Here is a 12,783-nt window from a genome sequence, read left to right as displayed (position 1 = left end):
AGAGGGCCTGTAAAGGTTACAGACAGATATGGCAGAGGGAGGCATGGAGAATAGGGAATGGGGATGTGTTTTTTTTTTTGTTTACACTTTAAATGCTTAAAGTTGTTTAACATTTTCAATATGGATAAAAAATTTTCCCTCCATTACCTAACCTCTCAGGTCCCATATAACTGTAGTTCCACACACACTATATGTGTAGGGCCCTACCAAATTCATGGTCCATTTTGGTCAATTTCACATTCGTAGGATTTAAAAAATCATAAATTTTATGATTTCAGATATTTAAATCTGAAATTTCATGGTGTTGTAACTGTATGGGTCCTGACCCAAAAGGGCATTGTGGGGGTCGGGGAGGAGGGTTGCAAGGATATTCTAAGGGAGTCACAGTATTGTCACCCTTATCTATGCTGCTGCCTTCAGAGCTGGGCCCTCAGCCTACAGCTGCTGCTTTCCGGCAAGCTAGCTCTGAAGGCAACCCAGAAGTAAAGGTGGCAATACCATGACCTCCCTATAATAATCCTGCAAACCCTCCCCCCCCAAGTCCTCTTTTGGATCATTCTTTTCCTTATTTCTCTGCATCCACTGAAGGGGTGCATGGTCTGTCACAAGAGTACATCGCCGGCCTAAGAGGCAATAACGCAGTGTCTCCATGGCCCATTTGACAGCAAGGCATTCTCTCTCGACTGCTGCATACTTCTGTTCTCTTGGGAGCAGCTTTCTGCTTAGGTAGAGGATCGGGTGTTCTTCTTCTCCAATCATTTGTGACAGAACCGCCCCCAACCCCACCTCGGAAGCATCTGTTTGCAAAATAAATTCCTTGGTAAAGTCCAGGACTATGAGGATGTGGTCATTACAGAGAGCTGTCCGAAAGTCTATGAATGCCCTCTCTGCTGCATCAGTCCACTTCACCATGTCTGGACCTCAGGCATTCACCAGTTCCGTTAGAGGACTTGCCCTACTGGCGAAGTGGGGAATAAAACGTCGGTAGTAGCCTACCACACCCAGGAACGCATGGACCTGCTTCTTTCAGGTCGGCTGGGGCCAGTTTTGAATCGCCTCTAGCTTATTAGTTTGGGGCTTCACTATACCCCATCCTACAATGTATCCCAGGTACTTAGCCTCTGCTAGTCCTATGGTGCATTTAGCGGGATTAGCAGTGAGGCCAGCCCGCCTTAAGGTGCATAGTACAGCCTCAACTTTCTCCAAGTGGGTTCCCCAGTCTGGAGTATGGATGATGATATCATCTAGGTATGCAGCTGCATAACTAGTATGGGGGCACAGCAGCTTATCCATGAGGCACTGGAATGTAGCTGGGGCCCCATGTAGCCCAAAAGGGAGGACTGTGTACTGCAATAGCCCGTCCGGGGTGGAGAACGCTGTCTTTTCTTTAGCTTCTTTGGTCAGGGGAATCTGCCAATATCCTTTTGTCAGATCCAGTGTAGTCAAGAATCGGGCACTACCCAGTCGGTAAACCAGTTTGTTGATGCGTGGTATGGGATATGCATCGAATTGGGATACTTCATTCAGTCGGCGAAAGTCATTACAGAATCTCATGGTACCGTCAGGTTTAGGCACTAGAACTATTGGACTGCACCACTGACTGTAGGATTCTTCAATAATGCCTAATTCTAACATTTTCTTTACTTCAGCCTTGATTTCCTCTCTTTTGGCTGCTGGGATTCGGTAGGATCTCAGTGTTACCTTGGCTCCGGGGATCGTGCGGATATGGTGATAGGTCTCAGTCGTCCGCCCCGGTTTTGTAGAGAACACATCTTGATTGCGATTAATCATGTCGGCTGCCTCAACCTTTTGATTTGCGTCAAGTCACTTGCTCGTGTAAGTTATCCTTCTGGGGAAGGGTCTCCTGGGTGACTAAGCATGCCTCTCGATCATGCCAAGGTTTTAGAAGATTGATGTGGTAAATTTGCTCAGGTTTCCTGCGGCCTGGCTGCCGCACCTTATAGTTTACCTCTCCCACGGCTTCAATCACTTCGTAGGGTCCCTGCCACTGGGCCAACAGCTTGCTTTCTGCTGTGGGCACCAGGACCATTACTTGATCCCCTGGTTGGAACTGTCGAAGCTTTGCTTGGTGGTTATAATGGGTTCGTTAGGTCTCCTGTGCTTTCTCCAAGTGTTCCCGTACAATGGGTGTAACGTGAGCTATCCGATCCCTCACCTGTAGTACATGCTCGACTATGTTCCTTCCGGGATTTGGCTCCTCTTCCCAGGCTTCTCTGGCTATATCCAATATGCCCCGGGGATGGTGCCCATATAGTAGTTCGAATGGAGAGAAACCTGTGGAGGCTTGTGGGACTTCCCAGATGGCAAACATGAGGTAAGGCAATAGGGTATCCCAGTCTCTCCCATCCCAGCTCACCACTTTCCTGATCATGGCCTTGAGGGTCCTATTGAACCTTTCCACAAGGCCGTCTGTTTGTGGGTGGTATACAGAGGTCTGTAGGGCTTGTTCATGGAGCAATGAACAGAGATCTTTCATCAACTTGGACACGAAAGGTGTCCCTTGATCAGTCAGTATCTCCTTGGGTAGCCCAACCCAGGAAAAGATCTGTAGTAGCTCCTTAGCTATTGTCTTGGAGGCTGTGTTGCGTAGGGGAACGGCTTCTGGGTACCGAGTTGCATAGTCTAGTACAACCAGAACATGTTGGTGGCCCTGAGATGTCTTCTCTAGGGACCCAATCAGATCCATGGCTATGCGTTCAAATGGTACCTCTATTATTGGAAGAGGTATCAAAGGGGCCCGCAAGTGTGGGCGAGGGCTATGTAGCTGACACTCTGGACAAGAGGTGCAGTATCACCTGACATCTTCATGTACTCCTGGCCAGAAGAACCTCCGCAGGATCCTGGCCTGGGTTCTCTCTACCCCTAGGTGTCCTCCAAGCAGGTGACTGTAGGTGAGGCTCAATATGGCTTTTTGATGTTTTTGTGGCACCAGAAGTTGATATATCTCCTGCTCCTACATTTGCACCACACAGTACAGGAGATCTTTCTTCACTATAAAGTAGGGTCCTGGACCCCGGACCTTCCCCTCCACTGGTGTCCCATCTATCTCAGCCACCTCTTTCCTGACATTATCATATCTAGGGTCCTCTGCCTGGTCCCTCCCAAAAAATCTCTTTCCCAGGACTAACCTGCCTGAGCTCCCAGGGGCCAGCTTCTGTTTCTTCCAATGGCTCATCACCATCATGGCTGAGGCCAGACTCCAGCTCACCTTCCATGTTGGTAGTTTCTCTGATGGCTGCTCGTGTCCATCTGCCTACTAGCGCGGTCTTCTGGCCCTGGGTCAGGATCCAGGTTCCAAAGGCCTTTGCGGCCTTCCTTTCCTTTTTTGTCTTCTGGGCCTTTTGGGGGGCTGAGAATAGATCCAGAGAAAACTCTGAAAACATTGGGGGTTGACATTTCCCCAACGATGAGTCGCTGCCAACAGGGTTCCCATCTCCCTCCAGCCTCTCTGGGGGGAGTAAATTATCAAACCCTGGATAGTCCCTCGTAATGACTACAGGATATGGGAGTTTAGGAACTATGCCCACTGTCACCTCAATGGGGTTCCCCTGAACCTCTATCTCCACTGGGATGGTGGGGTAATGACTCATGGCCCCATGCACGCATGTCACTGCTACGCGTTTGGCTTGTAGCAGCTGGCTACTTTTTACCAGCTTACCCGATATAAGGGTGATAGCACTCCCCGAGTCCACAAGCGCTGTAGTCTCTACTCCATTTATCTTCACCAGCCTGGTGTAGTTATGCGGGGCTAATGCGACGCCCGCACGGTGGATAAGGGAGCATGAGACTTGCCAATCCCCCAAGTTGCATTGCATAGGCTCCTCGGTGCTGGGACACTGTGCTGCTATGTGTCCCCACTCCCCACATGCATAACATCTATAATTGTTTCTAATCATTCCCCTATCATGTGGGTTAGGGGGTTTAGTCTCAGGGTTTCCCCCACTCAGGCCAATCCCTTCCTTCTGGGGTCTCCACTGGTTTTCGGCCCCCCTCTTCCTCCACCTAGGATTCCCCAGGGGTTTGGCTGTCCCACCTTCCAGGGCTGGGGTTGGGTGTTTGCTACGAAAGGGGCTTTCCTTGGGTAGTCAGGTCAATTCCCTGGCTGTCATGCGTCTTTCTACCAGTGTGATCATCTCATCATAGGTGGACGGATCGTTCTGGCCTACCCATTTGCAAAGATCTGGTGGCAGTGCCCTCATGTACCGGTCAATGACCAGAACCTCTAGTATCTCTTCTGGACTCCGGGACTCTGTTTGCAACCATTTTCGTGCAAGATGGTTGAGGTCATACAGTTGGGACCACGGGGTTTTGTCTTTCTGATACCTCCACTCGTGATACCTCTGGGCCCGCACTGCAGTCGTTACCCCAGATCTGGCCAGAATCTCTGCTTTCAGTTGGGGGTAGTCTGCAGCAGCCTCTTCAGGCAGATCATGGTAGGGCCTCTCCACACAGGAATGGGGCAAGGATGCCAGACCACTGATCACTAGGTCAGGCCTCCCGTAGGGCTGTCCTCTCAAAGGCCAGAAGGTATGCCTCTACATCATCCTCCTGCGTCATTTTCTGCAGCCAATGGCTGGCCCGTATAAGCCGCATTCCATCATGGCCACGGTTCACCTCTGTAAGGGTCTTTACCTGGTTTACCGGTTCCTGCAACATAGCTTGGTCTTGAGAAACCTGGTCCATCAGCAGGCGATTAGTTTCTTGCTGCAGCCGCACTGCTCCTGTTGGGCAGCTGCCTGGACATCGGTAGCCTCCTGCTGCGCTGCTGTGGCTTGTATCAGTGCCCACACTACGTCATCCATCGTGGTGAAAAAAAAAAAAAAACCCTCTCCTTTTTTTTTTAAAATCACCCTCCTTTTTTTTTTCCCGCCGCGCTGTGCACACCAAAGAATCCCACTTTTCACATCAGTTGTGACAAAGTTCCTCCTCTACCTTAGTGGGTCCTGCACTTATTGGCAGATTTGCTCACCTCAGTGATCTTCCCCTCTTGTGGAACCCACAGTCTGGATCAGCTCCTCCTGTGTCTGATCAGGAGTTGGGAGGTTTGGGGGGAACCCGGGCCCGCCCTCTACTCCGGGTTCCAGCCCAGGGCCCTGTGGATCGCAGCTGTCTATAGTGCCTCCTGTACCAGCTGCATGACAGCTACAACTCCCTGGGCTACTTCCCCATGGCCTCCTCCAAACACCTTCTTTATCCTTACCACAGGACCTTCCTCCTGGTGTCTGATAACGCTTGTCCTCCTCAATCCTCCAGCAGTACACTCTCTCACTCTCAGCTCCTTGCCCTCTTGCTCCCAGCTCCTCACACATGCTCCTTCTCCTCTGGCTCCTCCCTGCCTGACTGGAGTGAGCTCCTTTTTAAACCCAGGTGCCCTGATTAGCCTGTCTTGATTGGCTGAGGTGTTCTAATTAAAGTAGCTATCTCTACTGCCTTCTAGAAAGATCTTAATTGGCCCCAGGTGCCTTGATTAACCTGGAGCAACTGCCATTTGGTTACCAGGGTACTAGGGTTTTGTTTAGCCTGGGGCTAACCTACCTGTTTCTCAGTACTTTACTGTAGCCATCTGGCCTTGCCCCATCACAATAAGCAAGTATAAACTGACCAAAGTACATGTTATATTAGGCAAGCAACAAACAGAGGCAGTCCCCCGCCCTTGTAGTATTTCCAGATATCAAATAAATATTTAGTTAAGTGTGTTTGGCCAAAGATATCACATTCATTTATAATATTAAGACAAGAAAAACATCACTTGTTTCCATGGGAAGAGTCAAAAGATTAACCTATAGAACAAAAAATATATTAGAATTTAGGATCTCATCATTAGCCAACTCAAAAAACATATAGAACTAGGTAACCTGTACACAGTTTGGATCAATATGAGTCCAACAGTGACCAAATCCTGCATGCTTTACTCACTTAAAGTCACTGGGACTACCTGTGTGGGTCACGATTACAAGATTTGCAGAACTGGGCCTGTTGGGACAACTCACATGAATACAGTGAACAGGATTTGGCCTCAGCTTACTGTAAAAGTTGTATTCTGATTCCCCACAAGTATTTAAGATAAATTAACTTAAAAGACCCTTAAGCCTGTATGTTTTACAGCAACTTTTTGTCTGTTCCTATTTGTTAACTTTTAGTGTAACTGTCTTTTTAAAATAAGTTAAGTTTCTTAAATAAGTTAAGATTTTCCCCCTCAGTTTATTCTCAGTGCTATGAGCCTCATCCAGTGCCCACAGAAGACAATGAAAAGACTCCCATTGACTTCATTGGGCACTGGACCAAGCTCTAACGTCAATTTAATTCAAGAGAATGTGTCAGAAAGTCTCTTGTTTTCTTGTTGACACTTCATCGAAAGTAGGCACAATATGAAATTGAGGGGCTTTTTTTTTATTTAGTTCCTATGAACAATGATGAAGTAAGCAAGAGAGCTTAACTTTTAGAAATCAGAACTGAGGGGCAAAAATCTCCAACAAACAAAAAAACCTAGGTGATTATTAGCATTCTAACTGTAAACATTTTAAAAGGAAAACTACCCCTTTCTTTCTGTCCAGCCTCCAAGAAACAAGATTAATTTTCATGTTAAAATTTCCATTAATTATGAGATGGAAACTGGAGTGCAAGAGAAGAATGATATATTTTCTAAAAAGTCTAAGTGTAAATTATAAAATACATTTAATTCAGGGAAATTTTTAATGCACAGAATATTTATGATTATTTTATTTAACAGTAGTATATAGTGCCATGGGTGAGCAGAAGTGGCATGGCAAAAACAAAAAAAACCTTACAAGATCCTATCCTTCAGGCCATATTCAGGCAAAACTCTCATTGAAATCAATGCACGACTGGGCCCACAAGCAGCAGTGTCATCTTGACAGCTCTTTTGAAATTTTCTATTCAAAAATTAACTCAAAGGGCCTGTTCCTCACCTCACCATATAATGAATATGTATGAATTGTTAAATGCTACGTATCTGAGGCAAGTTTGGGATCTGTACACTTTTTACTTCATAAATAAATATAAGTCATAAATATAAGCTCTGATTCATTACAAAAAAAAGGAAGAGAGGCTAAGTTTTATCTTAAATATAAAGATGAGCAGGGTGGGGGATTCAAGGAAGCACAAGCTAGCTTTTGTTTTTTAAAAGGGAATTTACATCTAGCATTGGACACAGTTAAAATAGATTTGGCTGTTGCAAGCTAGGTTTAGACATTGGTTCATATTAAAATATTAAAATCACAGCACAACCGGGAGTCTTAGTGAAGGCCAGGGACATGGTTGTTCAGGAATCAGGTTGCAATGCTAGAGCTGCTTGGGAACATTTTAGAGCATTTTCTTGTACCGTGTCAGGCATTACCTAAGCATTAAAGCTCACTTCATGAGCATTAAAATTCACTGAAACAAAGGTTAATCATGAGAGCATTTATGTAGTTTGGAATGGCTTTCCCCCTGCAGATTAATAATCACTCATTTAAAAATAAACTTGTTCCAAATGCATGTGTGCAGTTAAGTAGCAAGTTCCAACAAGGGGTAAGTGTAAAAAAATAAAAACCTCAAAATAAAAACCCTATCCCCCACCAAATTGCTTTAAATGGCATTGAAGTGGCATTCATTCACATGTGTAGTTTCATTGGCTTCAATCTATATATGAGTAAGGATTATGCACACCAGTAAACGTCTTTGGATCTGGCCCTTACTATGTATTTGACAACAGTAATATACAAAAAGCTCATGTAGGGAAGTTCCTATACAAAATTGCAGAGGTGCACAAAAAATGGTCTTTGTTTCACACTGAGATCTCCATTGTACATAAAAAAATCCACCACACACAACAATCAGATCAGATGGCACATAAACAGGAGTAGTTCAATATGACAACAGGGTCACTGATTATTTAAAAAACCCAGCCTCCTACGTAAGATCTCAAAAATCTCAGCAACACACAACACCAATGTAATCACAGTAAAAGTGTACATAGCAATGAGGAAAATTGTCTTTTCAAAGTGTTCTGGCACCATGCATCTGGTAATATTAAACTTTTTGTCAAGGGCTCCTGCATCACACCTGTAGAGTGGGTTCACTTGGAAGCCAAAGAGATGACTCTGAAGCCAAAACGCCACAACTTCAAGGACAATCCTTAACAGAACAGAGAGGATATAAAAAACAGTATAGGTGGGCTTTTGGAGGATATCTTCCTGATCGATGTTTCTACATGCAGCATAAAGATGAAACATTGCTCCAGGTACCAGAACCGTCACTAGCTGTAATGCCCAGAATACCTAAAGTGTAGCAGAGACTTTGCTGTCAGATCATGTACAACTGCCTTGTGCCAGTTAAAACAGGCACATATCCAAAGTTCTTATGAGAAGATTTTTTATATTTATAATATACATTAAAAACAATTAAAGATCATTTAATATTACAATCACTGTTACATATTGTTCCAGTTTTACAGTTCATTTACATGTAAACATTCTCTTAATTGAAGAATGGTATGAATAAAGTAGGTTACAGTCAATAAATCTTGGGCCTATATACCCTTATTCACATGAGTAGTCCTTATTTGTCTGTATAATTCTAGCTATAGACACTTATATGGCCCATATCACCAAAGTATGAGGCCCAGATCTTCAAAGGTGTTTAGGCTCCTAATTTCCACTGAGTTCAGTGGGTCTCAGGAAGTAAGCATAAATTAAGAGACTTTGCAGATCTCAGCCTGAGTGCTTCACAATCACTGAGGGATTTTATACTCACAACACACGGTGAGTAAGTTAAATGTTTGCTCTCTTTTCTTTCACAGGTGGGGGCACTAAGGCAGATGAGGGGACCTGCTGAAGATCATACAGAAAATCTATAGCTGAACCAGGAATAAAACACATGTCTTTTGAGTATCAACCTAGTGCCCTATCTATTAGGCCAACTTTCCTGTTTGTTTTATAGTTACTGGAATGATCTAGGTGAACAAGGGAGACTTGCATGCATAAAGGGTTACAGAATCTGGCCCTTATTGTCTACAAATATTTCCAAGTCAGAGAATGCTATTTATAGTACATTTATATGCTGATCCTGCAACCTTTATTCACGAGTCGAAATCAGTCTGGCTACTTGCAAGGGTAACGATGGCTTATGTGAATAAAGGCTAAAAGATCAGCCCCTTACTTTGTCACAAATGGAAGTTTATTACAGAAGACTGTGCTGCATTGATAGTCAAATACCAGTGTTTCTCAGTCTTTTTGATACCAGGGACTGGCCTGCTGCCTTCTTAAACTGTGTCAGGGAGATCTCAGGGACTGGCACCAGTCCACAGACCGGTTGTTGAAAAATACTGGTTTAAACTACCACTACATGCTATTTAATTACTACTCGTTATGTAAAATGGGGGAATGAATTTGCTTTCATTTTATGACCCTTTTATCTATTTTCTAAATAATTGGTTGTTTCAATTAAAAGAAAATTTACCTGAGGAGTTATGGGCCTGAACTGATTGTAACAGAAGAGATTAACCTTCCTCTTGTCTGGCTCACAGCTGAAGTGCAAGGCCTCATTTCCATAAACTGCAAAGCCCAAAACACCAAGGAAAAACATTCGAACTGAGCCAAAGAAAAGGGTATGGAACTGACCAATCACTGTTGGAGGCCTGAGCTGTAACAGTCACAGGATTATTCAGCAGGAAAGACAAAGGCAAAGATGAACAAAAAGTTATTCTTCCAGTTTCAGGTTACCTAGAACATTTATTTCAGGTTTTAAAACACCCTTCTCACTCCTTTTTCTCCCTTTTAAAATAACTATTATACAAAGAGTGTTGTGTACTTTAAACCAAATAGTGGCTTGAAATATAATCAAAGCCCTTGTTATTGTTAGGGACTGATTTTACTTACTGTTTCTAGTACACTCTAATTTGTATTGTGTCTGTCAGTTATTCTGCTTAACAGCTAGGGTTCTCTGATTTCAGTAGTGGCTTTACATATCAGCTACATTCATAAAACTCAGTATTCTACAACTACAGACATGTCAAGCAGATTGAAAAGGAATCCTTCAATAAAGAGTCAATCAATTTTTGTTATCCTATTCATTAAACTAAGATCATTTAATATTTGGTGTCAGAAATTAAACCCGTAGACTTCTCAAAAGTGGCCTTGCTAGGAACTAGGCTAGGAAATGTTACCTGTTTGCACTATTACTTTGAGTAGTAGTGCTACATCTTTATTTTCTGTTAGGAAAGCAGGGTTATATAGTTTTAAAGTCTGCCTTTGCAGAGAATGCTGTTTTGTTCTCCATATTTGATTATCAGAACTTTCATCTCCACCCATGTGTATCTGTCATGAGAAAGAAAGCAAATTATTTATTTCCCCAGTACCTCTCCTTTCATTATTCACTTAATACTCACACATCCTTCATAGAAGTTCTTGATGTAATTTAAAGACATGTCTGGGAAGATGTTATGCTAGTGCAATTGTGGCATAAGTCGTGCCCTTCATGCCAATTTGCTATCAGACTCAGTCTGATGCTATTGCTCTCTCATGACCCTTGCTGTGCAAAACACTAGTCACTGCACATTTCACTTTTTATCCCTGGGGCCCCAATCAACCTTACTCTTCAGGACAAAAAGAAAAGAGCCCAGACAAAGCAGGGTGCGTGTGGTTTGCCTAATAATCCCCCATGAACGCAGTCAGCAGAAACGTCCAACACCATAATACAGTCACACAATAGACGGGAACAAGTGGCAATGAGCTCCCAACACCACTGTACTACTTGAGAACTAAAGTAACACACAAAAAAGTGCCCCTTAGGGGTTTCAATCCCGGTGGGCTCCCATGAGATACTCGTTCTTTGTGCTCACGTCATTCTCACAAGTGAAATCAGTGAAAAACTTAGGAAACATTGAAGCGTCTCACGCACAGGGATCTGCCTGGCAAAGCAGCTGGAAGGGACTCCCTTCTAAAGTGAAATCCTGGGGTGGGCAAGGCATTCTTGGCAAGATTACTTCTACATCTGTCTTTCTCCCAACGTCTTTCTGCTCACTCGCAAACCAGGAGTTAGACTGGTCCTTCTGAGAGTCACTAACAAGATCCACCCCATTTGCTAACACGACCCTCCGAGTCCTCCTTACAGCCCCCCTCCCCCACTATATTTCACCTTTCCAGCTTTCCCCTCTAGCCTGACACATCCAGCGATTTCAAGGGGTGGAGGGGGCGCTAGGGAAAAGCAGCGCAAGATGTATTTTCCGGGCTGCACAGCAGCCGGAGGACGCTGAGGCTTGCGGGACTTTCCCCGCCTTCTGGAATGGAAACCAACTTTTCTGCAGACCTGGACCTAGTGGAAAGTAGCAACAAACGCAATGACGGTGTAGTACACACCAGCCGCAGCCCTGGCGTTGTGTTGTTGAGGCGCCCCATTCACTTGGCGCTCAAGTCAGGAACTGCTGTTTGGATCCCGCTTCTCCGCGGCAGCCAGCTGGGTCCGTCCAGGGAGAGGAGCAGGGACCATCCTGGAAGAAAGCTGCTGTCCTGCCAGCAGTGCCTCGCCCGCCCAGTGCGCACACACCAGGGAGGGGAGAGAGAGCCATCTGTTGTCAGCGCTCCAGTAATCACCCACAGCTCGATGAGTCGCTCCTCCCTACCTCGCCCCCACCTCAGTCAGCAGGGGCTACTGCCTTCAAGCTCAAATTGCTCTAGGGGAAAAGGAGAAAGCTGGGTCTACCTGCCGATTTCTGCCTCCAAGTGTCCCACATTCCGCGGCTTCAATAAAGACACTTTGTCTTTCAGCCACTCAGGCTGAATTGGAACTCGGCAAGTCCTTATACAACCTATTGCAACCTCTCCCTATTTATGAAACGTCTCTGATCAAATAATTGTTTCTAGCGCCTTTGTTGTAATTATTTAGACTAAATATAGGGTAACAGTGTTGCTGTTTCACGCATCTGTTTGTCACACTCAAATATCTGTACAAAGTGCATCTCCTTTTTCTCATTCAAGATTAGGTCATAATTTTCTTATCAGATAGAAATAGAATTAATGAAATCCCGTGCTGAACAGAAATTATGTTTGAGTGGCAGTCAGGACAATCCTGGCAGGCTGCAGAGAAAGAGTTTTAATATAAAAAGAAAGTTACACATCTCTGCCCGTTTCCCGTATTATAAATACATTTCCGCATTACTTAAATTCACATTGAGCAGGGCTGATGGCTTATTAGTTTTATTTATATGACAACATTTATAGCCTAATAACTTAATTTTTAATAGGAGAGTGAAACATAACAGGAACTTGTAAATAAACCCACATTTGAAATGATACATGGCAAAAAGCTTCAGATCTAAGACCTTAAATTCATTACACCAAAACTATAAGTCCTTGAATAATTACTAAGTAAGTAGCATTATTTATTATTTGCATAGCACCTCAAGTGTACTGAATAGTTTAAAGAGCATCGGAAGGACGTGGAACAGCCCCTGAACGGTTCACAGTTTTACGTTATAAGATATAACTCGTAATCAAACATTTTTACATATCCGTAACTAGTGAATTTTGAAGAGCAGGAACAAGGAATCGGAAGTTTTAAGGTCAGAAGTAAAGAGGGTGAGAAGGAGATCAGAAGCAGAGGAAGGAAGGGCAGAATTAACACAATGAGAGTTGGAAGAAGGTGATCACAGACTTCAGAATTAGATGTTTTAAAATAGGAGTATCGCATTTTTGTGTCACTTAAATGAGTATGGGATGTTTATCGTCTTCAGTTTTGACATCCGATCAATGAACACTTACATGC

General features: G+C 44.1%; 1 protein-coding gene across 1 annotated transcript; it reads right to left on the bottom strand.

Annotated features, from left to right (window-relative positions):
* Positions 1-7,904: 7,904 nt before the first annotated feature.
* GJE1 (gap junction protein epsilon 1) lies at positions 7,905-11,417 on the bottom strand. Its single transcript, XM_030554260.1, has 3 exons — positions 11,379-11,417; positions 9,481-9,663; positions 7,905-8,300 (listed from the first exon to the last, which is right to left on the bottom strand). Exons 1-3 carry the CDS (start codon positions 11,415-11,417, stop codon positions 7,905-7,907), a joined length of 618 nt encoding a protein of 205 aa, XP_030410120.1.
* Between the last annotated feature and the right edge of the window lie 1,366 nt (positions 11,418-12,783).

The sequence above is a fragment of the Gopherus evgoodei genome, chromosome 3, assembly GCF_007399415.2.
Source record: "Gopherus evgoodei ecotype Sinaloan lineage chromosome 3, rGopEvg1_v1.p, whole genome shotgun sequence".
Classification (NCBI taxonomy): Eukaryota; Metazoa; Chordata; order Testudines; family Testudinidae; genus Gopherus; species Gopherus evgoodei.
This window is presented reverse-complemented; position numbering and strand designations above follow the sequence as displayed.